General features: G+C 41.1%; 2 protein-coding genes across 2 annotated transcripts in view; both read left to right on the top strand.

Moving 5' to 3' along the window:
* Nucleotides 1–9,376, top strand: part of SDAD1 (SDA1 domain containing 1) — a 15,866-nt gene extending 6,490 nt beyond the window's left edge. Inside the window, exons 11-21 of the mRNA XM_080405948.1 lie at nt 131–188; nt 759–817; nt 1,200–1,276; nt 2,328–2,425; nt 2,843–2,919; nt 3,315–3,447; nt 4,864–4,961; nt 5,425–5,615; nt 6,140–6,224; nt 6,660–6,821; nt 9,052–9,376. Coding sequence (XP_080262074.1) covers nt 131–188; nt 759–817; nt 1,200–1,276; nt 2,328–2,425; nt 2,843–2,919; nt 3,315–3,447; nt 4,864–4,961; nt 5,425–5,615; nt 6,140–6,224; nt 6,660–6,821; nt 9,052–9,102 — 1,089 coding nt within the window. The 3' untranslated portion in view covers nt 9,103–9,376. The remainder of the gene's footprint in view (nt 1–130; nt 189–758; nt 818–1,199; nt 1,277–2,327; nt 2,426–2,842; nt 2,920–3,314; nt 3,448–4,863; nt 4,962–5,424; nt 5,616–6,139; nt 6,225–6,659; nt 6,822–9,051) is intronic.
* A 1,654-nt stretch (nt 9,377–11,030) lies between these two features.
* Nucleotides 11,031–23,659, top strand: NAAA (N-acylethanolamine acid amidase). The gene is made up of 11 exons (XM_080409363.1): nt 11,031–11,315; nt 11,872–12,036; nt 13,940–14,066; nt 14,834–14,924; nt 17,575–17,651; nt 19,049–19,221; nt 20,102–20,164; nt 20,762–20,828; nt 21,382–21,410; nt 22,369–22,450; nt 23,271–23,659. The coding sequence occupies exons 1-10, from the start codon at nt 11,110–11,112 to the stop codon at nt 22,442–22,444; spliced, it is 1,074 nt and encodes a 357-aa protein (XP_080265489.1). The 5' UTR covers nt 11,031–11,109; the 3' UTR covers nt 22,445–22,450; nt 23,271–23,659.
* The last annotated feature ends 2,026 nt before the right edge of the window (nt 23,660–25,685 follow it).

Here is a 25,685-nt window from a genome sequence, read left to right as displayed (position 1 = left end):
GCAACAAAATCTAAGGCATTTGGAGAGCACACTGTATAGAAACATAGATTGTTTTACAGTGTATCAGCCTGTGAAGGTGATACCAAGTTAAAAGACAAGCAGCTAATCTGTTACAACTCCTTTCTTGCAGCTTTTTCTTTTTAATTTCTACCCCTTTGTTCAGAGATTCCTACAGCCCCATCAGAGAGGTGAGTAGCTACTAGTAGGTAACACTGCTGGTCCATCATATCATATATACAGCCAGTTCTTCGAAGTGGTGCTGCAAATGAGTATTGGTAGCAGTAGCTTAGTAGCAAATAGGAGTAGTCCAGAGAGTGTGGCTGAAGGAAGTAAAAGGCCCTGACGGCCAGAAGTGCAAAGCGATTTGGATTATATGGAAGTTGTGTCCACTCAGTGCTCCTTACCTGAGCATTTGAGAATCTCCAGCGATTGAATAAAATGAAGCTACCGAGTCCCTAGTTCCTTTCAAATCCTGGCTAGCTGAGCAAAGCATGACTGCCTTCTGCTGCTTGTTTTACTGGTGTTGCATTCTAGCTCTAGAGTGTTTCTTATTGTCTTACCTGGCTATTAAAGGCCTGCACTGCTGCTGGGGTGGAGGTCAGATGAGTTCCTAATGCTTGGTGGGAGAGGAGAAATAGTTATCCCAAATAGCTTTAGACTGAAATAGCTTTGAGACTTTGAGCAGCTTGTTGAGTTAACTGTTTCGGTAGGTAAGTTTATCACTCCAGCTTTGGATCTTTTTCCTGCTTTTCTTCCAGAAGTGACAAAGATTCTTCTGTTTGCTGCACAGGCTTCGCATCAGCTAGTACCACCCGAGGTCAGTACTACACCTATATTTGATGATGTTAAAAATGGACAGCAGGCCAGCAGGGAAATAGAACTGAATGTGTTTTGGGGGAAGAATGAGAGGGAATCTGGTCAGACCCTTTGCCTTTAAAAGCTCATGGTAATTTTGGCTATTTCTGCAAATTCCAAGAGATTGTTTGGTATAAAGGGGAACTCCCCCCCACAAACTCATGGCTGATGCTTTAATTTCTGTGAGAGAATTTGTGTCTGAAAGTATTTGCAGGCTATAAAGTGACAAGTCCTGAACTCTGTTTTTCTGTGGAAAGGGCTCTGTTGTCTGTTAATAATGTGTACTAATTTTCATTGTTTGATTAAATAGTCATTGTCTATTGAATCTTCTTTCTTATTTTCAGATTATCCAGTCAGTGTTAATGACGATCGCCAACAACTTTGTCACTGACAAGAATTCTGGGGAGGTCATGACCGTGGGGTGGGTACAGAATCTTAACAAAACTGTAAAACTCTCTGAACATGGAAAAGTATTTTTCTTTTTTAAGCCATCTGAACTCAATCCTGTTGTTCATACTACTCTTTCAAGAACCTGCTTGAATAAAAAGAACTTAGGACAGTATCGCAGCATAAACTAAATTCCCCAGATGATGGGTTTCTGTGCTTAGTGCTATGACTAACTTTTCTGGATTTCATGATGGTGTGGGTTTTTTTGCTTTTTTGTTGGTCTTGCTATTGCTACTTTGAGGGCTGACCTCTTGTCTGTGAAGTAATACATTTGTATATACTCAGTGAGAGGCTAGCATCACCGTTCAGGACCCTTAACTTCGGTGTTTTATGGATGAAATTTCACTACTGTCAACAAATTTAAATGTTGTTGGTAAAGAAACTGTAATGTTACTTTCTTTGACTAGTCAAAAGAGGTATTTGTGAAAGCTCACATGTAATTGGAGAATGATCACTAAACGTAGAAGAGAGCTGAAATGTCCTTTTAGACAAAGCACTCAACAGAGGCAGACTATTTGTGTAGACATGTTGTGAATGTTTTGTGAGATATTCCTTTTCCTCTTGGCATGGTGTTAATCCAGGTATGTAGCATACTGAGTGTCTCCATGAAGACGGTTTAAAAGGGAAATCATGTCAGCCCACAGACTTCTGTTAGACTGTCCTTAGCCTGCTCATAGTTGACTCCAGAACTGTTTCTTGATTTATTATTTTTCTATTTGTTTTTTCCCCTTGGCCTAGCAATTGTTTGACTGCTTTTCCTGTCTGCCTGGACCCAGACTTCAGTTGCAGAATCCTGAGGCCTAGGATCAGACAGAATAATAGCTGTAGAGCATGGGGCAAAGATGGAGGGTTTGGGAGAACCATGGCACAGAGAGCTCCTTGTGATGCTCTCCTCTGGTACACTAAATATTGTATAAATGCTGTATAAGGTTCTTCAAGTTCCAAATAATTCAGTCTGTTACTGGGCTAGTGGGAGTCTCTCCAACTGTGGTGTTCAGAAAATAATTCACTTCCAATATTTTTAGAATCAATGCAATAAAAGAAATCACTGCGAGATGTCCATTAGCCATGACTGAAGATCTGCTCCAAGACCTTGTTCAGTACAAGACTCATAAAAACAAAAGTAAGTGTATTACATGGATAGAACTTCTAAATCTTTTTTTTCTTCTGTATCATCTGGTCCTCCATTGTTACAGTGATGTTTTAATTGTTTGTGTGCTGAGAGGTATAATTTTCAATATGTCTGCTGCATTTCTCTGTATTTTGTGTGTGTATACACAGAGTAGTTATGGCAGGGGAACTTAATTGACAAAACTGAAGAAGGGAAACTGCTTGCTAATAAAGATTTAGCCCTAGGGAGGAGCCGGATCCTGCACTGGAGAAATCAGAGGGAGCTATCATTTCAGAAAAGGCACAAGCAGGCTGTAAATACTGTTTATCTGAGTGGAGTTTCAGTTTGCTCATAATTCTGCGGGTTTTTTTGTCGTTATCCTGACTCTCCCCCCTTTTTTTTTTTCTTTTTTTATTTTTTCCTGGGTAGATGTGATGATGTCTGCAAGGACTCTGATACACCTTTTCCGTTCTCTGAATCCAGAGATGCTGCAGAAGAAATTCAGGGTAAGTGTTGTTTTATGTGCATTGCATTCACCATAAACACAGGCTCGTGGGCTCAAAAAGGACTATGAGAACTAGTCTCACAGCCCCTTGAGAATGAGGTGGAATCATGCCTTCATTCTTTCCCTGCCTGCTCCCTTGCTGCCTTCTGACATGGCGTGCTATTATTTCAAGATTTCGCAAGTTCAGATTTATCAAACTCATTAACAGAAGAATCACACTACAGAAGCATGACTGTCTTCCTAGAGTTTGTTCAGCTTAGTAATTTAAGAACTTGTCTTATTTCATCAGGCAGAATTTATCTTTTCCACCTGCAACCTTCTCTCCCCCAGATTTTTTCGTGGATTTGTGGGCATTAAAATAGCAGCCTGCTTAATGTGTTTTTTGTGAACTTACAGGGTAAGCCTACTGAAGCCTCGGTGGAAGCCAGGATTCATGAATATGGAGAACTGGATGCCAAAGATTATATTCCAGGAGCAGAAGTATTGGATGTTGAGAGTGAAAAAGGAAAGGGAGGAACCCAAGAGGAAGGTTGGCCTTTTTTAATTTACCACTTCTATTCTGAGCATCATTGTCATGAAGATTTTCTTTGGACATAAAACTTAGTGTTCACATATTTAATTTGCTGCTGTTGCATGCTGCATGGCTTGCATGTGTTTGTATTTGTCCATTAAGTACTGATACTGTCCTTGAGTAAGTGCAGCTTATCCAGTGAAGTCTGTTACTGTGTGTTGCTTTGCATGGTAGACACTGAGGGATGGAAAAGTAGAGGGACAAACATTGTACAGCTGTGAAACTTGATGTGTACAGCTCTTCCTAAAGCAAAGGTTTTGTTGCGTATTATAAAACACTGAAATAGCAATTTGAAATAGTATTTGGCCGCTTTAATTCACTTCTTGTGTAAATGCTCCACGCAACGTGAAACTCCTGCCTGAATCAGGAAAAAGCCAAAATAGTCTGGCAGATCAAGTTTGAGTGCATTCAAGATTGTGCAGTGGAAGTGTACTGAAGGAATAAACACCCTGATATATCGTGTTTCTTATGCATGTGAATACAGCAATTAGTGTAACAGTTGTCTTTGCTTCAGTTTCTGAAGCTGATAACTTCAGCACATCAGTCAGTTTGAACAACAGTGAAGAGCAGCAATGCATATACTGTAGAAAGTAACTTAGCTATAAATCGCTTTGCTTCCCTCCTTGGTTTAGATAGCAGGGAACACCATGACTGAACAGTGTAATAAGGATTAGTATCTGTAAACTACTCTGTTTCTTCAGAGGTTGTTCCACATGCACTTTGTTTTGAGGATCTCTAGCTTCAGGTGAGAGTTAAGCTTTGCAAAGCCTAGCATTATGGTACAGCTTGCTGCCATGCTGACTTGTTGCAGGCTGCTTTGAGTATTTTCTGTGGCTGGCTTGGTTTTGAGTGAATAAGGTGTACGTAAATGCATTTCCTCTAAAGGCTCTTATCACCACTTTTCCAGCTTTGTTGAAAGCTCGTAATAAATGCATGCATTGAGGCAACTGCAGCTCACAGTAATGACAAAATACACAAGGTCTTTTAAGCAGTTTGTTGTAGGAGGTGCCATATGCAGTTATTGCTATAAAAATTGGTGTCCATAGCTGAATGTTCATGTGATGTGGGTGTGCCAAGAAATCAAAGCTGGGGTTTTTTTTGCTCAGCTCTGAATTGGTTGCATGCCAGATGGAATTTGGTAGCTGAACTCGCCGGTGGGCAAGCATGGGAGCTGCTGGTCTGTTCAACTGTGGATGTCTTCTAAAAAATCATTAACTGAAAGGGATCAGATGTATGAAGTATCTTATGCCTTTGTAATGTCTATGTAGCTCTAAGACTGGGACGCTGAGACCCTACAGCTTGCCTGTTATTTCAAACTCAAGCAGTTAAGCCAAATCTGTTTTAGCAGCTCTGTGCCCTTCTTCCCTTGAGCAGATGGATGGGAAAGTGCTAGTCTGAGTGAGGAAGAAGATAATGAAGATGGAGAATGGATTGATGTGCATCACTCCTCCGATGAGGAGCAGCAAGAAGTAGTGAGTGTCTTTTACCCCAAAAACAAATGGGTATTGTTAATAGCAGGCCAGATTCTCTTGCTCTGTACCTTGGTGTGGCTGCTTATAAATAACTCTACAGGGCTGTGGAGTAGCTTGACCAGAATCAGTGAGGTTGAAGTACTATTGAGCACCTGTGCTGAAGTATGCATCTTGTTAGAGGGAAAGGGAGAGACTGGGGAATTCCATCCCAGGGTTCAATTCCTTCAAAGCTATGACACTTACATGAGTGCTTTTATTCACTCTGAAATATGGAGTGGATGTACCACTTTATTCTAATACTACATGTTGGATATAAAACTAGGAAGAATCCTAACAGCTGGTTGTAGCATTTCCCAACAATATTGCCTCTACGTAGGTATTTGGGAGGCAAGGATCACGGATCACAACACAGGAATTGTTTGCAAAGCTATGCGTGATTCTTCTTTTGTACTTTTCTCAAAAGGCAGAGAAGGTGAAAAACATGCCCATAGAGGAACGAAAAGCCAAAGCTGCAGCAGTCAGTACAAGCAGGCTGCTCACTCAAGAAGACTTCCAGAAAATACGTCTTGCCCAGCTTTCCAAAGAACTTAATTCTGCACCTGGCAAAGCTGCAAAGAGGAAAAATATTGAAATAGATGATGAAGAGGAGGGCAGGTAGGATATGGACTATTGTGACAAGTGCTTTCTCTTCCCTGTAGTATCTGGTGATACAGCTTTTAATTGCAGCAGGGCACAGGGTGCTCTGCTGCTGCTCCGTGTTCCCTGGTGACGGCTAACAGCCGCATAGCCCAGAAAGGATCCTGGGCCCCCAGGGGATTTGTTTATATTTGGGAGAAAAGACAAGAGGAGCTGATGGAAACTGTGAGACTGTTCTGCTTGTTCAGACCAATAGGCACGTGGGGTGCTTTTTGTAGCAGTAGTTGCATGGTTATACTTCCAGAGTTTCTTAAACTTTGTGGACAAAGCAGGACTTGGGAAAACAGTAAGGAGAGACTTTTATAAAGGTTGTCCCAAGCATGAGGATTAGCCTGAGAGAGAACAAGAAGTGCTTGTGTGAAAGTTTCTAGGAAGACAGTGGTGTAAGAGATGGGTGAGGGGCAAAGGGTTGAGAGGGAGCCTTGTTCTTCTTGCTAGATGAAGCTTTGTGTGTGATGGCCTTTTCTTGGATTTTTGTGTAGGGGAGAGTTGCTTTCGCTCAGAGATATTGAACATCTGCATAAGAAGCCTAAATCAGACAAGGAGACCAGACTGGCAACTGCAATGGTGAGGAACTACGCTATTTCATATCCTCTGTCTTTCTCAATATGGGTTTGTGGGTGGGATTGGTTTGGATTGCTGTCTCCTGCAGGAGGGAGGAGGTGGTGGGGTTGCATCTGTAAGAGGGTGCCCAGCTGCCATCTGTGTTGTGAGAAATGTTTTGTATTTGTTTTGCTTTATGTTTTATCTTGCTGTTGCATCTTGGCTGTAAAAAATAAGTAGCCTCTTGCTGGTCACAGGTGACAGTGAAAATATAGACACACCCAGTCTTCACTATGACTCAAGAAATACATCCACGGTGGAAGAATGCATATAATATACACAAAGTCATACTGAACCTGGGTTTATTGTTACTGCCATAGAACCTGTCACCTTAGCAGCTGATGTTAACTGTAGGGAAAGGGACATGACCCTGTTCTTATATTACATTGTCTATTCTAGGCTGGAAAAACAGACAGAAGAGAATTTGTGAAAAAGAAAACAAGAATTAACCCATTTGCCAGCTCTTCCAACAAAGAAAAGAAAAAGCACAAGAACTTCATGATGATGAGATACAGCCATAGTGTCCGGACGAAAAATAAGCGTTCTTTCAGGGAAAAACAGGTAATATTTAATGTTGAAAATAGATGGGGCTGTTTGAGCAAGTTACCTTACAATGCAGGTGAAGTGCTCTCTGTCCAGTGCCCTAAGTCGTTGCTGTTTGCTTTGATGGATTAATTGCTGGAAAGGCCTGTGGGCTGGGTGGCTTCTCTTGAATCTTACCCCTGAGGAGGGATATCGGAGACTGTGGTGGTAAAGAATGCTTTTGTCAATCTTGTATCTTTTTACTATGCATCGAGGACCAAGCCCTGTTGCAAAGTCATGCGTAGGTTAGGAAGGCAACTATAATGTGGTTTGTTTTCCTTTATGTAAATCAAAGAAGGTCATATTAGAACCCTGACTGTAATCCTGTGAGAGAAAAAATGTTTGCCTGATACAGAGGACTTGTTTTTCAGGACAAGCTTTTAGTGTGTTTCTTCACTCTCCATATTTGTTCTTTGACCTTTCTCCCGTTACTGTCATGTTACGGACTCCTCTGTCCTGGCGTTGAGGTCATCTAATAGCTTGTCACAAACGTACTTAAAGCACAGACATAAATGTATGCTTCCTGAGCTAAAGCTTGGCCACAGCCCTTGTGAAAGGGTGTACAAGCTACAAATATAGATTTGGCAGTCCAGTTACTGTGTTCCTGCAGGCAAGCTGTGCCAAGGGTAGCTGAAGCGATATCTAAAAGGCAAGGCAGGAACTTCAGGGGATGACTTTGCTCCTGGAGGTGCTGGGCAAGGAGCCCACAGAGCTCTACCAGGTGACTGGGGTTAGGTGAGCTGGCAGGAATGGAGTGTGGATGGGGAGCTCCCCTGCTCCTGTGATCCACCTCAGCTGGGTGGCAGCAGGCATTATTGCCTGAGCTGTGTGTGACAGCTGTTGCCAGAGCATTGCGGTAGGCATACTGCCTTGCCCTGTTTCACCTTGCTGTGTTTCACCTTGTACCAACAACAAAAATCTGTTTAAAATCCTTTTATCTAGCCTGGCAGGTGGCCAGGGTTTTACAGGGTGTTATAAAATTAAAATCCTTTGAACAGGTTCCAAGAAAAACTTCTAGAGTAATCAGTTATGCAGGGGTCTTGTTTCTGCACAGTGTTAATTTTTGTGTTTTCTTGCTAGCTTCTGTCTTGTGCTAGAGTGCATTCAGATGCTTCTTTTACAAACCCTCCTTTGTGAGTTGTTTCCAGGATTGTATCATTTGGTTAATGTGTATTTGTCTGCAATTTGTTGCCTTAAGAGCAGCAAGACTGAAAGTGTTTATAGACCAAACAGAGAGACTGTCTTAAGTGTTTCTGTTAAACAGGAAGACTTGGAGTAATATCCTCTGTAGTCTTTTTATTTGCTGTCATTCTGCCTCACCTTAAGTAAGGCTGACCACGCTAACTCAGCTCTCAAAACACACAAAAAATGTCACAAATTAACAATTGAGGCACTTTAAGGAAACTGCTCTTTACCATGATTCTTATACTTTGCTCACTTCTTCTAAAAAGCCATCTTAAATGGTTTCAGTTCTGACTCCTGGTTACTGTTTTGAGTTTAAATGTTATAGCTAAACAATGAAAGAATTGTTTTTTCATACTTTTTTCACTGCAGTTAGCCCACAGCATCAGTTCTGTTGACCATGATTTGAAAATAATTGTTAAAAGTGGGTTGGAGTACCATAATTGCAGGATACTCTTGATCTGCTGCTCTCTTTGGTGGTTGAATTTTAAGAGACTGTTGTCTATAGTCCAGAGCTTACCAACTAAAACATGTCTGAAATAAACAACAAAATCTCTTTAGGGTGATACAGCACTTGTAAAAATTCTAGCATCCCTCCTTTCCCCTTTGAAAAGAAGCTTTGTAATACTCTTTCAGAAAATGCCATTTAATCCTACTTACCTCTCACCTGGACTGAAGTCTTTCTCTTGATGTCTTCTAATTGAATATTAGTGAGGCAAGATCAGTTTGTTACTTTACAATCTCTTTCATTATATAGGTTTTCCTAATGAGGTCTGAAACATGTTGATTTTTTTGAAGTCCAGCTCTTTCTTTAGCTCAACTTGGTAATACAATTAAATGATCACTGCATTTCTGTCACAGTAGTCATTAGCATTTGCCAGTTACTGCTCCCAGTTTTATCTGATAAACTATTAGTGTGTTTCTCTGAGGCTGAAGAAATTGAAGAGGGTTGTTGATGTGACAGTGTTGTTGTCTCATTACTTAATATTCTCCTTACCTGAATATTCCACTCTTGTTTCATATTTAGCTGGCTCTTCGGGATGCACTTCTGAAAAAGAGAAGACGGCTGTTGAAATAACAGGAACAGAAAGGAATACTTAATCACCCTCGAAGAAGTAGCCTTAGAAATGCGTATTTCCACCCACCACCACCCCAAAAGAAAAAAGGGACTGAAACGCCTTATGGATTTCTCGATTCTTCAGAATTATAAACTGAACACTTTGAAGCTGTTGGATATTGTATGTATAGGACAAATGGAAGAGGCCTTAGTCCTTGCAGGATGTTTTTTTTTTTAAAGCATTCTAGGGAAGAAGGCAATTATCTTTTATTAAATATAATTTACTTACACCTGATTTTATATGTGTAATTATTAGAACATACAACCTTATGTAAAAATATTTTACTTGAAGCAATTAATGAATAGGTAATTGGAAGGAAAAAATATTCTGGCTCAGTCTACAAAGTATGTGTATATGATGTCTGTGCCTGTCTTAAGGATGTGATTTTACAGACTAAGCCATTTTCCAAGTGGCTGTTTTTTACCTGTTTAATGAAACCGAATTGTTGTAATAGAGATAAATTCAAGTGAACAGTTAGGAGGAAGAACAGTCTCATTATGGTTTGTGAAGAAAACAAGAATAACATTGGTATATGGGAGATGGTTTTCATGTTGCCATTTAAATAGGAAGGTAGCATCATATGCAGGAGAACTAAGGAATCTTTATGTTCCTGTATCAGTGCATCTCATGGTGGGACTTGCTGGCGTTTGATTTTTGAAGTACACATGGATATACTTCCATGTGTACAGATCCATGTTACTTATATGTGGATCTGTGGATTCTTTACACCAGAGGTGGAACTCTTGCTTCAGCCTTGACTTCTACTGGGACCATTGATGGGTTCTTACCCAGCCACCTGCTTTAATGGAATCTTGAGGGAGTTACAACACCTGTTGCCTCATTGTGTTTGAAATGGGTTTTCTTGTGTGGCCAAAACAGGTGCCACCTGCACAATATAATGGAAGAGCATTTGGTAGGGTGGCTTTTTTCTTCTTGGGAAATGGCATTAATGTTTGTATTCCACATGGGAATGCACTCAGCCTAGGTAGGTTTGTTATGTTGAATACACAATTGTATTCACTTTAATTCTGATTATGTCTGTTGGGGCTTTTTTGTTCTGTTGTCACATCTTGTTTCCTAAAGCAAAAAAAAAACAACCAACACCTTAGAGCCTTCAGGGAGATAGAAGAAAAAAGTAGAAACTTTATGCATCTTCAAATGCTACATTTAAATGCAGTGCTCCTGCTGAGGGAAGGGCAGGGATTGCTACTTGGGAATGACAGCCAGGAGCTGGCCCTGTGGAGGATGTGCAGGTGGGAGCTGGCGAGGCGAATGGATGCAGAGGAGCCGTGGCAGTGTGGGGACTGAGTGTGGAGCAGGGGCTGAAGAGGCCACAGCAAGTGGAGGACATGCACTTTTACATCTAAAACCTGTCTTTACTGTTTCTTTTTTGTCCTTGAACAACTGAGCCCAGTTTCCCTTGGTGTGCGTGTGTCCAAAACCGAATGACAGCTGAGGCAAAAAGGGAAAGGCAATTATTTTTTTGTCCTCTTTGACTTTTAACACAGGTGTCTAGTCTCCTCTCCTCTCTTTTTCCCTCCTGTTTACAGCCTTGCAGTGCCCTCCCGCATGCTGCGAGCTACCCCCACTTGCTGCCAAGTGTCTGCCTGTCTCTCAAAAGCGAGATTATTGGGCTGCCTTTTATAAACGATTTCACAAATGAACTGCCGCTGTCAACCGCAAGTTTAAACCTGTTTTTACCGTGTTTTCATCGCTCTTGTCCCTGCCTCCAGGCGGGCGGGGCGGGCTCGGCGGCGGGGACCGGGGCCCCTGAGGGGATGGCAGCGGCTCGGCGCCCCGCGGGCCCGCTCCTTCTCTGTGCGGAGGTCAGGCCGTTCCCCCGGGGCAGGGTCGAGGGCGGCTGTCAGGCCTCGGGGCGGGCGGGCGAGGAGGGCGGCGCCCGCCATATCCCGGCCCTCCCCTCAGGCAGCCCCTGCCCGGTGCAGGGCTGCAGCCGGGCTGGCGCCATGGGGCGGGCAGCGGCGCGGTGGCCCCGGCAATGGGGGCTGCTGGTCCTGCTTTGCGGGGCGGTAGCGGCGGCCCCGGCTCCACGCGCGGCGGCCCCGCTGCTGTGTAACGTGAGCCTGGACAGCCCCGCTGAGGAGCGCTGGCTGCCGGTGCTGAGACGCTTCGATCCCGCCTTCCTGCGCGCCGCCGTCGCACGGATCATCGAGTGAGTGTGAGGCGGCGGGGCGGGAGCGGGCAGCCCGGCGGGGTGCGAAATGGCCGCCGGGCCCGCCGCCGTGTGCCACTGGCGGAGCGGCGTGAGGGGTAGCCGCAGTCCCCGCCGCTCCCGCGTCAAGGGCCCGTCGTGCCCTTCTCCCGTGCGCCGCCTGACCCGCCGCTGCGGGCCTGGGCGGGAGGGAGGGGGAAGCCGTGCCGCAGGGCTGCTGAACTCCCAGCTCAAAAATTCGGGGTGGTTTGGGGTTTGTGTTTGTTTTTTTAGCGTTAACTCAGTACTACCGCAGTTCTCATACGCTTAGGAACCTTGCCAGGGGATAGACCGGGGAGATCTCTGGTAAAAATAAGAAGAAATTGCACAGTAGGAACCCTGAGGGGCTTCTGTGGGGATGTGGAGAAGGCAGTGAAGGGCTTGGGATTCTCAGGGGTGGCCGGCTGGGACAGCCCGATCAGAGAAACGGCAGGCTCTGTGGGTGTCTCGCTGCCAGCTGTATGTTGCAAATCTCTTGTGTCTCTTTCTTGGCTAACGCCTTGAGCATATTTTGCAGTGAAAGTGTACCAAAATGGGTCCACGAAGTCATTCGGCCGATAGCAGCAGAGTTGGAGTTCTTTATGCCGCAGCCCTTTGCAGGGGAAATTCTGGGGCTGTGCAAAGCCCTGGGAATAAGTCTTGGAGATGGAGTCCTGCTAAACTTCGCCTACGAGTCTACTGCGTAAGTGGCTGGTGCTTAGAGAATCTGGTAGAAATGGGTAGAGGTTCATTTTGGTTCAGCATGGGAGAATGCACAAAAAGGCAGGTGAAGACATGATAGATGATTTGCACTGTTCGTCTCACCCTGTTCTGTGCATTCAGCTGTAAGTTTTCATTCTCATTAGGAAGTTTATGTCCTGAATTGAACCAGAAATGCAGAGCAGTGTTTTTATTAATAAAGGTAACAACGTAGCAAAGCAGTGTGTTTATTTGTTAATAAAGGTAACACATAGCTGTAATGTTTTTGCGTACATATATCTGTGTAAATGTATAAAAGTACAAAAATAATTTCTGCTAATAAGGAAGGGCCACCCATTCAAAGTAGTTGGGTTCATTTATCATCAAAGTGCATCATGTAATGCACTCTTGTCATTTAAATTGTCCTATTTCCCCAAAAAGGAAACTAGAAGAATTAGTTGCAATTTAAGTATTTCAACCATTCATCTGAGATATGGTTGCTTCCAGACCATTTTCTGAATGAATGTTCACTGTATAATGTGAATTTTATAAATGACTGTATAATGCCATTTTTTTTATTTGCACAGTGTAAAATGGATGTAGTATCTTTATGACAGCAGACAACCTCAGTGGAAAAACCACTCCATTTCTTTGTCTTTTTTTGCTCTAGAAGCATGTGCAGGATAATAATAAACAATTGGCATTGCCTGTGACGATTCTAGAATTATTTTTCAGTATAATTTTAATAAAAAAACAGTTGCATACAGCCACTTGTATGCATTTTGATTTTTATTTTTCTTAATGTGTGGTATTTGGTGTTTTTTTTTCTTAATAAGGATTAATATCAGATAAGATAGTAATTTAAATGCTAGCTTTCTTAGTATTTCATAGAGGGCACTTGTCAGCCCTGGTAAGGCCCATGAAATTTTAAGTTTCTCAGCAATATTAAAGAAAAATCAACCGGGAACAAACTACTTGTCTGCAGAATTTTTTTACTCTTGCAGTTTTGAAAGACAGTTCTATGCATCACTGGAATGACAAACTCATAACTTCACAGAAAATAAATTTTTAATTCCCTGCTAATTCAATATACTTCATAGAAAAGCCTGTTTCAATGAAACTGAAATTGTTAGTAAAAAAGGAACTTCATCACACTTCCTGTTCTAGAGAAGAGGTTAGCGTATTACTGAAATGGCTGATACTTTAACAACAGCCGGTGTTTTCAGTTTGAAAGGACGTTGAAATTTTTATCTAGTTGTGATTAAAAATATAAACAGGGTCCAAATTGAAATAATCTATAACTGTCAAAATGAAATCCACAAAGTTTCAGACTGATGCTTTGTGGATGGTTTTAGACCACTTTTCATCTCAATTTAGAAAAGTGTTAAAATGAAATAATGAAAATTTTCCCAAGTTGAAATGCTGCTTCCTACCTGGTCTGTAATATCTGACCTGATGTGGATGGTAGTGAGGCTTTTGAGTTTCTGAGCCAGGTGAGACCTGGTAAGTTAAGTATCATACAGTTTTATATGTTAGACTCTGCGGGAAAGGACTTTCCCTTAGAGTTATCATGCCTAAGTCATATTGGACATTGTAGTGTTGTGCAGTTATGCAGAGCTTCAGTCAAACCATTCTATCCCCCCCTTTTTTTTTCCAATTTGAAACTAAAACTTGCAAAAAAATTTGTCAGTAAGTGTAGGGTGAGACTGTTCTCTAGGGTTGGGAAGTGTAAGTGTTAATGATGTAATGCAAGTTCCCATTTCATTTGTATGCTTACGTTACTAAAATACTTCACAGAGGATAAAGTCAGTTACTCCTCCTAAAACGCTGAGTTAGTTCAAGTATAATATTGAAAGCGTTGTCATAGCTTTTTCTTAGATCATTCTTTCTCCTTTTTGTTTTTGAAGGTTCTGTACTAGTATTGTCGCTCAGGATGACAAAGGAAACATTTACCATGGTCGGAACCTGGATTACAATTTTGTCGATATATTAAGCAAGATTACAATTGACGTGCAGTTTATAAAAAGTGGGCAGGTATCATTTCTGGTGGCTGGGTGGTTTTCCGTGAAGGAACAGGGTATGGTCGTACAGCTGTATAGGCAGCAGGATTTAATGTAGGAATGTGGTTCCTATCCCAGGTTTACTGTATTATTACAGCAGCACAGCCAATCTCTCTAGTAGTGTGTGATGAATGCTGGTTTTCTTTGCTTTCTGGACATGCAGTCTGGTGTGATAAACTGGAACAAATAGAACAGCATAATCTAATATCTCAAGATCGTTATTTGGAAGGAGATGTTGAAAGAAGGAAATGCCAAAATATTAAGAAGAGAGGTACTAGAGAATATAGAAAAGAGATAAGTTTTGGCAGGGACTGATTTTGAGGCTTTTTTTCCAAGGCCTTGTTAACTTTTTTGACCAATGTGTGTATGTTAGATGAAAATTTCTGAAAATGAACTACTTGCTAATGCAGTCCTCGTTAGTGAGATTTTCTTTATATTTATTAGTCTGTTTTGCAAATGGAGAACTTTTTGTTTGTTTCTTGCTTGGCAACTTGCTAACTTCAGCAGTACTTTTGTAGCAGTCTGTGATCATTAACAAATGAAATGCAGTGAATTTTGGTCCTCAGAGTCTTTCTTTACTTTGCAAATTTTGCTGTAATTTAAGACAAAGCATTTTCTAATAACCTCTGTATGAAAATCACAGAAAAAAAAAAGTACAGGATGCTGCTTCAGAAAGTTGCCTGTATTTTAACTAGTGTTCTGTTCCAGAATGCTAAAATACTGCATGTTTTCTGGTTTCAGATAGCGTATCAAGGCACCACGTTTCTTGGTTATGTAGGCTTATGGACTGGACAAAGTCCACACAAGTTCACAATCTCCGGTGATGAACGAGGTAAAATAAATCTGTCTGCCCCACCTGATGTTACGTACATTATTCTAGTTGATTGTTTCCTGCTCGGGACCTCCTCTCATACTCTCCTAGAGGGAAAAATGTAATTCGGGTTGCCAGGAAGAAGCTGATGTTGCATGACTTCTCTTGCCCTCAGGGAGTGAAAGCACACAAGCTGCCAGGTTTTTGGCTGCTACATGGGAGAAAGGTATTTGTCAGCCCAGCATCATCTGACCTTGAAAAGTGTCAAAGGAGACAGAGAACCTTGAGGAAAGCCATAAAAGACAAATTAATGTGTTCTGTTCGAGAGACATAATTTGAGATAGCAGAGTAGGGGCTGAGGGGAAAAAGGTGCAGTTGTGTATAGTAAATTAATGGCTGCTTTCCTAGTTCTCTGTCCCTTTCTCTGTCTTCCACAATTCTCTGTCCCCATGAGGCAGCTTCAAAGAGAGGCTGGGAAGAGAAGTGTAAGACTGAGAGATCTAGGGGAAAGACAGCAGACCCTGAGAGAATGCATGGAGGTACTGGAAAGGCAGCCGAGGACAGATCCAGTAGTAGAAGGAAGTTGAGAAATGTCACTACCGAGAAGTAAAGCTTGACAATAGGAGGGCTGGTAACTGTCAGGAGGGCAGAGGAATGGTCGCTGCCTTTTCCATCAGCCCTTCAGTTTCACAGATATTGAATTATGTCTAACTCAGAGCTTGGGTTTGCCCCTGCCATTGCTTCACTCCTTTTTTTTCTTTTTTCTTTTCTTTTTAAGAAGCATACTTCTAGCTGTTTGTTAGAACTGGAAACAATGTAGTCTGAGTTAGAACCAACACCTAAAATAAATGTTTGTTTTTCACTTGCAATTGTGGTAAGCATTTTTTCTTTTCTTTTTAATCTTTTCTTTTAATTAAACAATCTTTTGTTTTCAGTTTTTTTAATGTTAAGCAACCGCTATTCAGTGTATATGTTATATACATATTCATTGTATATGTTATATACATATTCATTGTCTCTGTGAGTGGGGATTCTACTATGGAGCGTGCACCTTTTGATTCCTGTTCCCTTTGTTAATACTGCCTTGTTGCATTCACTAAATTATTTCCATAGTTTACATTCATGGTTTTTTTTAAGAGCCTGCTTCTGATGCTAGTGTAGTTATTTAATCCTTTCAAAACTCAGTATCCTGGGCTGATACTGAGAGATGCCAACTGATTTTGGTTCATACTAACATCAGCTTGGAAATAAAGTCTTAAGTGTATAAAGTGTCTGCAAAAGGCTTGATATAGAAGATCTTGCAAAGTCCTATGTCTGTGAACAGGCACAATCTGGGGACAAAACCAGTGCCGTCCTGCTTTCCCTGCTGTTTCTCAGCAGTGTGCTTCAACCTGCAGTACAAGGATCATCTGAGATGACAGTGAGGTGGTTTAGTCCATGCACAAACCCATTCTGTTCTCCTGATTCTGATAGAGGAATCAAGTACTGCAAACCTGCGTGTGTGGTTGGCCCCACTTGTCCATCAGCAGCTGATGTGCTGTCATCCGTGTGCCTCCACTTCAGCCATGTGTCACTCATTCAACACATGCTGCAGTCCTGTAAATCAGTTGTTGCTGACTGCTTGCTGCTTTATCCGAACTAAAAGTTCAAATTTTGGGAAACAAGCATGTGAACTACAGCTGGAAAGGGGGGTGACTTTAAATTAGGGTGAAGGTCTATCAAGTGACAAGCACATTGTTTCTGCTGGCTTTTTCTGGTTTTGGCATATGAGTAATTATAACCTTGTCCTTCTGTTTTTCTTAGTTCTCTTAATTTTCTCCAGTAATACAAAAACACCATCACTACCTCTTTTTTTCAGCTGTGTAATTCTTCCTGTTGTTGAAATAGTTCAGGAAGATGAATAATGAGGTGATTGATGCTGCTAATATTTGAGTTGACAGACGTAGACTATTGTAGGAATGGACCAGCAATTCTTTTGGAAATACTTGTTACAAAGTGCTAGTCCTGGTTACAGTCACCTTTGACTCTTCGTTACTTATAATTCAGCTATGAATAAAAACAGTTTTAAAACTGAGCAGCTAGCAAGTTATCAATACTGGAAGAAGTGTGGTAGTTTTTGATAGGACTTGCCAGTGCTGGCAAGTTCTGAGAGATATTGTGTATTCTCTGTACAATGTTGAACACTGTCTTCTTTATTGTCCACCGTACCTCAGACTCCTGCTGTTTTATGGCAGCCTGTTAGGGTTGTGGGCATATTGTACCTTTCAGAAGACACCAAAAAGATAATGATCGCTCATTGTAGGTCTGACATGCTTTCTGGAAAGCAGGGTCATTACTTCAGCTGCTGTGGTTCAAGTTCAGCTGGGATTGTTGCCTATTTATATTTCAGCTCTAGTTTCACCTGGGTTTCATGCTTTTTGCTAGCCCTTCTTCTGGAATGTTGGTATTTTATGCTGATATGTAGCTGCCCTGTTTATAAATTTATAAAGCTGCCCTTTAAATAAACTTAAAAGAATTTATTGCACCGCTCTTTTGTAATACAGTAGAGAGAAAGATTGTAGAGCTAGAGATGGGACGTGGAGAAGAAAGGAAGGCAGGAGGCTAGATTTCACAGGATGTACGTAACATGCATACATAGTAATTTTTATTATTTTCTTTTTTTTTTCCCCAGAGGATGGTAGGTGGTGGGAAAATGCAATAGCTGCTTTTCTGAATCGGAATTACCCTGTCAGCTGGCTTGTCCGAGATGTAAGTGCACTGAGTTATTGTCTCATATTTCACAGTGATGTCATTTGTACTTACAAACTTCCTAATAAATTTGATGTTCCAACTTCTAGTTTCACAGAAAATTCAATAAATTGATAAGTAAATGCATTTTGTAAGAGGAGATGGGTGTTGTCCCCAAAAGTGATGTGTAGGAGAGAGGCAGTTCTAGCCCTTCAGGGAGGCGATCTCTAATCAATGCCAAAAGGCCTTGAGAAGCTGTGCAAAGACTTCTTTCCTAGGGACTACTTCAGCTAGTTGTGATTTGTAATTTAACAAATTGAGGCAGCTGCACTCTTAGATAGTTAGTGTCTCACCCAGTGGTTATTTCACACTACATTTGATATGTTACCATATTAAAAATGCAGAGTTCACCGGTGAGTGGAAGGAGTTGGACCGGTATTTCATATAGCACATTTTGAGTACTGTGTTAGGGTACTACTAAGATAAAACAGATTTGCTGCTTCTCAGATTCTTGAATTACGGTAAGCATGAATGATACAATTGCAGGTATACAAACTCCCTGCAGAACTGGAATGTCTACTGGAGACTTTACTGTTCATAGTTTTTTGAGATTGAGATGTGTCTTGAGGCTGTGACTTGAAACTACTAGCTGCAGTGTTGCTGTCAGAAATAATTGTTCTCTAGGGTTTCCCCTGTCTTTCTGAACAACGTTATTTGATGCACGTTCCCCATATTTGTTTTTAGTTCCTGCACAGCGTTCACTTTTAAAGACGTACTTCAGTAGGTTGTGGCTCTGTGCCTGAAAATAGCTTCATTGGCTGCAGTGACTGTCAGTTTATGCTAAGTTAGTCACCTGGTTGTGGCAGGAGAACACAGGCTTGCTGTAAGCAATGCCTCTGCCTTACTCACCGTTGTTACCTAAATCCTCTGAAACCACTGGCAAGACAAAAACATTGAGTAGGTTTTTCCCCCCCCGCTTCCATCCACTTTTCATCTATCCTGTTGTTCACATTGAAAGACTGAGGGTGTTCCTGAGGATTCAGGAAAATCCTTTGCTGGAGGTTGAATTTGCAGAGTAAGGATATGTCTCTGTCTTTTGAATGGCAGATTTTCCAGCTTTTTTCACTTTTCACCATATACAAATGTGTACATGTATGGGTGTGTATATGTGCATTTATATTTACTGTTTTCTTTGAATATTTGCAAAGTTGGGATTAATGAGTTAATTTACTAGTCATAGGCATTTCATGTTCATATGATTGTCTGTTTGGAAACATGTTTCAAGTAGCACTTTACAGTCAATTGCTATTTTCAAAAAAGCTGGACCTTTTCTTCTTTTTAAGATGTCCCAGTGCTCGTTTTTGTGCTTGGCTGTGCTCTGTGATCTTTGTTTCACTGTGATTTCCTTTTTGCATTAGACCCTGAGCAGAGCAGAGGACTTTCAGTCAGCTGTTCTCAGACTAGCTGGCATTCCCATCATTGCTGAAGTTTACTATATTGTAGGAGGTGTATCACCCAAAGAAGGCATGGTCATAACGAGGAATAGAAGAGGGCCAGCCGATCTCTGGCCTCTTGATCCTTTAGGTGGAGCGTAAGTATTAAAAACCAGTTTATTTTGCTTTTTCATATTCCCTTCTGAGTGAGAGGTAGGCTTAGTGACCCAACATTCTTGAGAGATCCAGGGCATCTCTTACTAATGCTTACAGCTGGACAGGGAAAGCTTGAAAGTCTCTGAAAGGAACCCCAGTTTCTCCTCTTTGAGAAGGAATCACACCACCTTGTCAGGCTGGGGCAGTCCAGAGGGTTGAGGGTGGAAGGAACACCTGTATGTGTTTCTTTTTTAGCCAGATTCCAAAGGAGACAAGACTTGAGGGCCTCTCCTGTCTGGCTCCCAAATATTCTACCGGTAAATTCAGCAATTCAAAATTAATTTTGACCCAATTTGGTAGAAGGGTTGGTAGCTCAAAAATAATTGTTCCTGTCAATTAATATTGACAGCTTAATATATGAAGGAGATAACAAGATAGTTGCCCTGCGGTGAAAAAGGGCACTTAATGCGTACAGTCAGCCAGCGAGTACTGGCTTGGCAACAGCCAGGTGGCCTGTTGGCTCTGTGCACTCCAACCGGAATGCTGCAGGCTGCATCACATGCCTACCTGCAGTCTTTTCTCCGATCATCTCTTTAAAGATCTGATCTTCCTTTTATTGTAGTCAGTAGTAGCTTTGTCACGGACACCAGCAGGAGTTCAGAGGTTTCTTCTTTTTGATTTGTGTTCAGTAGTTTATGGTAAAGGCTGCTATTTTTATCAACATAGGACCCCCTGGGCTTGCAAGAGACATGGGAAGGAGGCTTTTGAGGGATTTTTTTTTCCTTTTGGCAATACAGAGATATTGTATTCTTTGTCTTTGTTAATTACCTACCAATTCGCCTTTTTGCTTGTGTTTATGTTTGTGTGTTGTGTTACATATAGGTGGTTTCGTGTGGAGACAAACTATGACCATTGGACTACCCCTCCTCCTTCTGACGATCGAAGGTAAATTTAGTTTGGAGCTCTGTGGTGATATAACACTTTTATTTTGAAAAAGCTTAAGAGACTTGGGTGTTTTCTTCTCCAAATGGGTGTTAGCTCATTGAGCAGGCAGCTTATTCAGTTTCTGTAATGCCACTCAAAAGGGAACAGATGAGGTAAGGAGCAATATTCATGCGTGCCAGAGGAAAGTCTATGTGGCACTGAGTGGCATAAAAGATGAAAAATTGCAAGGATAAGGCATGTACCCAAAATTTCTTTATAAAGCAGTTTAGTAAAAGCTAAAGGATTTAGATTCACAATGACAAAAGTATTTGATGGCACTAGGAAGGTGCTTGCAGATGACATTTTTTAGGTTTTAGGCTGTGTGGTATGCAAAAAGTTGTTGACAGATTCCTGTTGGTCTGTACTCAGTGTTGTAGTTAGTTACAGAGTAGCTTCAGCAGTGTGAGACTAGATTCAGTCATGCAGAACTCTGGATTATTTTAGGCCAAGGCAAGCATTTCAATGTAAAGGCGTTTAGTGAGACGTTTTTCACATTGGTGCTTTGTAGCCTTTGGAACAGTAAGCTGTGTTTAATGATACTACATTGTTTTCCTGCAGAACTGCAGCTATCAAAGCTCTCAACGCTACTGGACAGCAGAACATCAATTTTGATACGCTTTTTAAGGTAAGCTTTTAAATTCTGCATTGTGACTTAATGTTCTTTTTCAAAGCAGAAGGTGCAGTTACATTTTTGTCAGGGATTTAAAAGCTGTGCAAGGAAGGCATGGTGAAAAAGGTGTACTTTACAACCGTCTCTGGAGAGTTTAAGACTGCTAAGTTTGTTTGTTAAATGTTTCTGAACACGCTTGCATAGATAGTCATTTTGTAATAGTGTACCAATCCAAGTGGAAGGTGCACGAGGTGAATCCCGTCGCCATCATCTTTGTGCAGTTCCTTATTTCAAGCACAATTACAAATATTATGGCAGGCAGATAAAGTGTTAGGCATGAGTGTTATTTACCAGTTAGTTTTGAGAACTTAAATGTTCTGTGTTTCAGAGGGCTTTTAAAAAATATTTTTTGTGAAATTATCTGATATTTAAAAAACCGCAAACAGCAAGAGAAATTCTTGACTTTGCATTATTCCTTTTCATAACTTCATTCTATTGCTGCTTCTAAATAGCCTTTTAATTCTCTCTTCATTTACCAAAATGACAACTCTTCAAACTTTCTGTACAGGTGTTGTCAGTGAAGCCAGTCTTAAACAAGTAAGTACTAGATTCAGAGATGTTCATCAATGCCTCTGGCCATGCCTTGCACCACTTAGAAGTCAATCACAAACTTCCTTAGGATCTTCCTATGTGTCTGTCTGAAGATCTTGCAGTTTCCCAACTTAGATTTCTGCTTGTGCACGTGGCATGCTTTTTTCGCTTCCACAGTGCTCTTCCTCTTTGGTCTGTCACTCTAGCCAAGAAAGTACACTTTGTTAGGCTCGGACTGGTAATGGGAAGTTCCTTTGTAGTAGTGAAACAAGTGACTGCTTAGAGGAGGAGCTGGACTTTATCCTGAGTCATTTGTGCCTTTCATTTTTGGAACCTTTGTATTTGCATTAACACTGAAAATGGCTTTCTTGGGAGCTTCTGATGTAGCTCTGCTTGATGTGTAAAAAGGGAAAAAAAGAAAAGGCAGTAAGTGGGAACATAGCTTTTAGGTACCATTTATAGGATTTCTAAGACAGATTTATTTCAGTGTGCCATTATTGTTCTGCATTATTCCACAAATTGCACCTTTGCAGGTTATCCTGTTTTGTTTTACTTCTGTATCAAGCTCAGTATATTCTCTGGATCAGCCATTCGCGTTAGAGCTTGGCAATGGCTTCTTCAAAGTTAATACTAGGACTTCCTCTACTCTGTTATAAACGTGAGGAAATTTGGAAAGGAGAAGGTTGTGTCCGTGTAACTGCTAAGATTAGCAATGCTAATTTTTTAATACAGTGATAAAATAGATGTAGAAATATAGTTCCTTTGCTGTACTGAGTGGGGGGAAAAATACTAAAAATTTGTGCCACCAGCCTTCATTTTTATCAGTCTCCCACTCTTCCTAACCCTTGTGTACCTAAGCAGAACGTTTGTTTTCACTAAGATTTGTTCTGCTGCTTTGCTAGTTTTATAAATTGATTTTCTTGCCTTTGGAGTGTCACTTACTCTTTGCCTCTTTCCCTACCAGTAACACAGTGTATACCACGCTAATGAGCGCTGCACTTCCAGATAAGTACCAGACATGGATCAGAACTGTGAAGTGAAGAGGTGTAAGTAGCATGCTGGTGCTCCTAGCTAGTGTAATTAAATAAAAATGCCAGCTGAAGAGTCATTGAGGGACAAAGCACTGCAGTGGCACTCAAGTGATCTAGTCTGAATTCCTGATTCTCCTTTGCTTTGCTTATTGACCTTGGATAAATACCTTCCCCTGTTGTTTTAGAGGTAGTTAAATATTGACATTCTTTGCAAAACTCTTGGAGGTTAGCTTAGGAAAAGGGCTTTATCAGAGAGGAAGGGGTGGATGTTGTTGCAACGTAAAAGGTAGAGGTTCACTTTGTGAACGTTTTAGCTGTTATTTTTACCAGTCGTACTACAGTCATGTCTCCTGGTGGTTGACCAGGACAGGAAGCCCTGCCAGAGTGAACTGAATCCCAGAAAGAGGGGTTGGTGCGCTTGGCATGGAGAAAGATCAAGCTTAATTTGCGACAGCCACTCACAGGCAACTGAGTATTAGCATCCTTTGAGGGCTTTTGTCCTGTGAACTTGAAGAAAAAGTCAAAGTGCTTGAACTCACAAGCTGCCTCACATGGTAGCTTTATTGTGTTTGGAGAAAGATATTAAGTGGTGTTTGTTTCTATTCCGAGAAACTCTGGTTGCATTGTCTTTGCAGGAGCACAAGAAACTGCGTTGCAGCTTGAATAGTTTTTTAAACTATTATTAGTATTGTGTTTGTAGAAGTTATATTGTACATTTGATTTTAGCAAGAGTAATTCCTTTCTTTTAGAGATTCTGCACCATTTGTTTCTTTGTTAACTTGATACAAACCTGTGCTCTTTTTTTTTTTTTTTTTCTTTTTTTTCTTTTTTTTAGCTCAACAGACAAAATGAGTAAAAAGCTGAAGCTTTCCAGGACTGGCATATGCTTTTAAAATCACTCTCACAAGCAGGACAGTTGTTTTGGCTTATTAATTATAGAATCGTAGAATTATTTAGGTTGAAGTGTGAGCCATTCAGGAAGTAATGACTTGTTAATTTTAGGTGTTGCAGATGATACTGTTAATGGACTGTAATGGAAGTTTGATTTTATTGTAATCGATGCTCTAGCAGATGTTGATGGCTAAAAATGCTTTTACTGTTTTTGGAAAGAGTTGTGCAACCTGAATGTACTTATGCGCTGACTAATAAATAAAAACCTTATATATTTTGCCTGGCCTGTAGGTCTGAATATAATTAAATAAACATATGCAGCTGATCACTTGATTTATGAAGACCTGTGGTGTTACTCCTAATGTCATCATCCTTTTCACTGATCTTGTGATCATGAGCCTAGCAGGGTCAGACGCAGCAGTCAGCTGCATGCATATCTGTAGACGGTCGTGATTTTATTCATCAGAAACCAGGACCCGTTTGAGGAGTCTTTTTAAAACAGTCTTTCCCCCCCCCAGTAGATGACAGAAGCTTGTGATGGGATAGCAGTGAGGTTGGAAAAGGTTTTCCTTTTCTGTAGTTGAAAGTTGCCTTCAACAGAAAGTTCACACCTAATTTCTGTGGTACAGAGGTGTCAGGGTTTTTTGTTTGTCAGGTTGTGCTGTGACTGCATATTGAATTCAGGCGCTTTTTGGGAGCACCCCAGCAATACTGAAGGATGTGATGAGTCAAAACCAGTGGATACTTTCATGTAAAGCTTAGAGGTCCCATTCATGGACTGCACAAAATTCCTGCTAATGCCAGTGAGAATTTTACCAGAGAAGGTGTGCTCAGAGTGTTGGGTCAGAGCACCATTTCTAGATACATGCAATGTCACCTGTGGTATTTGTGCACCAGTTATGCAAACTGTTCCTGAGAGAGCTTTCTGGAGATGTGGGCCCTTTATCTCCTTGTGCTGAGTTTGGCTCTGGCATAACCTACTTAACTTGCATCCTCTACTTCTGCCTGGATAAATGCGCTGCAAGCTTTGCCTTGACCCAGTTTGTACAATGATGTTAGCAGTCATATGCCAGAGCAATAAATTTGAAAAAAGAGTTCCTGGAGGAAGATGGAAATAGCAGTGACAATATCTCTGAGATTTCAGAACGGCGTTGCTTTAATTCACAGAGGAAGCACTGACTCAAGATACAGGCAGGTTTTCTTTATGTAACAGCCGCCCACACCTAAAGACAAAAGGTTCCCTACAGGTGTGACTTGTCTTCTTGACCTCAGCACCGTTAGGCTGATTATCTTCTGGCAGCCTTGTGCCCAGATTCTCAGTGGTATGTAAATCTAATCAAATGTAGTTGTTTCAATGTGTACAAACAGACCTGGAGTGTATAAGTATTTAGTATCCATGAATATTCAGGAAACAATTGCCTGCTCCTGTTGTGTTTGTGTCTCATCAGCTGTTCGGAACTTGCTCAGGCCCAGCCACAGAACGGATCATGGAAATGTGGGGGTTTTGAGATTTAAACAAGAAATGAAACTAGATTTCAAGAAGTCTTAATATGATTTTCTTTTGCTTTTTTCTTTTAAATTATTTTCTTAAAGAAAGCCTTGCACTTCATCCATTTATAAAAGTTCAGACTTCCTGATTGCCAGCAAAATAAAGCCTTTACGCCAACTTGAACAGATTTTTTGCTAACCAAAAGGACACGTATCTTTCTGGTCTTTGTTTAATGACAAGCTAAAAATATAAACACTAAGAAAGTGGCAAATGACACATCTTACACACTAGATGATTTAACCCGTGAAACGTGTTGAGCTGCTTTTGCGTAAGAATTGAAATTTGATAGAAATGCAGAGAGACAGGATTGTTAATGCCTTAAATAAAACTGTCTTAACAGTGCTGGAAATGTGAAAACATAGAGCTCATTGGTTTTGGAGGATTTGGGTGGTTTGTGGTGTCCTGTTTGTTTTTAAAAGAAGGAGGATCATTTCTCCTTGCGTGAATTGTTTGCTGATTGTCCTTCTGTTTGAGATTTCATCTGCTTTGTGCATTCGCTTTTTGGAGTCTGGGAAGTAAACCAGCTTTTCTGCTTTCTCAAGCCAGTCAGATTCATGACTTAGTTCTATTTAATTACTTAACAATTCTAAGTTAAATACATTATCCTTGCTTCTTCCACCCTTTCATTTCTGTAGTACAGATTCCCTAGCTACAAAGCCCAGAAGATTTTTCAGCTCAACATAGGGAGCAGGTGAAACCTTTTAGTTCTTTTGCCTGCAGGAGTTTTGCATTTGGCAGAAGGCAACTTGAAAGTGTGTAAGAGCTGACTTAAGATGAGAGAGGCCAACATGCCGTATTTCTCATTCATAA

The sequence above is a fragment of the Falco punctatus genome (assembly GCF_963210335.1).
Source record: "Falco punctatus genome assembly, chromosome: 1".
In the NCBI taxonomy this organism is placed as follows: Eukaryota; Metazoa; Chordata; class Aves; order Falconiformes; family Falconidae; genus Falco; species Falco punctatus.
This window is presented reverse-complemented; position numbering and strand designations above follow the sequence as displayed.

Excerpts from the sequence above, each read along its gene's own strand:
- NAAA (XM_080409363.1), top strand. The coding sequence starts at position 11,110 with ATGGGGCGGGCAGCGGCGCGGTGGCCCCGGCAATGGGGGCTGCTGGTC. Across the intron at positions 14,925-17,574 it reads AATCTCCGGTGATGAACGAG|AGGATGGTAGGTGGTGGGAA; the intron begins GTAAAATAAATC and ends TTTTTTCCCCAG. Across the intron at positions 19,222-20,101 it reads CTTGATCCTTTAGGTGGAGC|GTGGTTTCGTGTGGAGACAA; the intron begins GTAAGTATTAAA and ends TGTTACATATAG.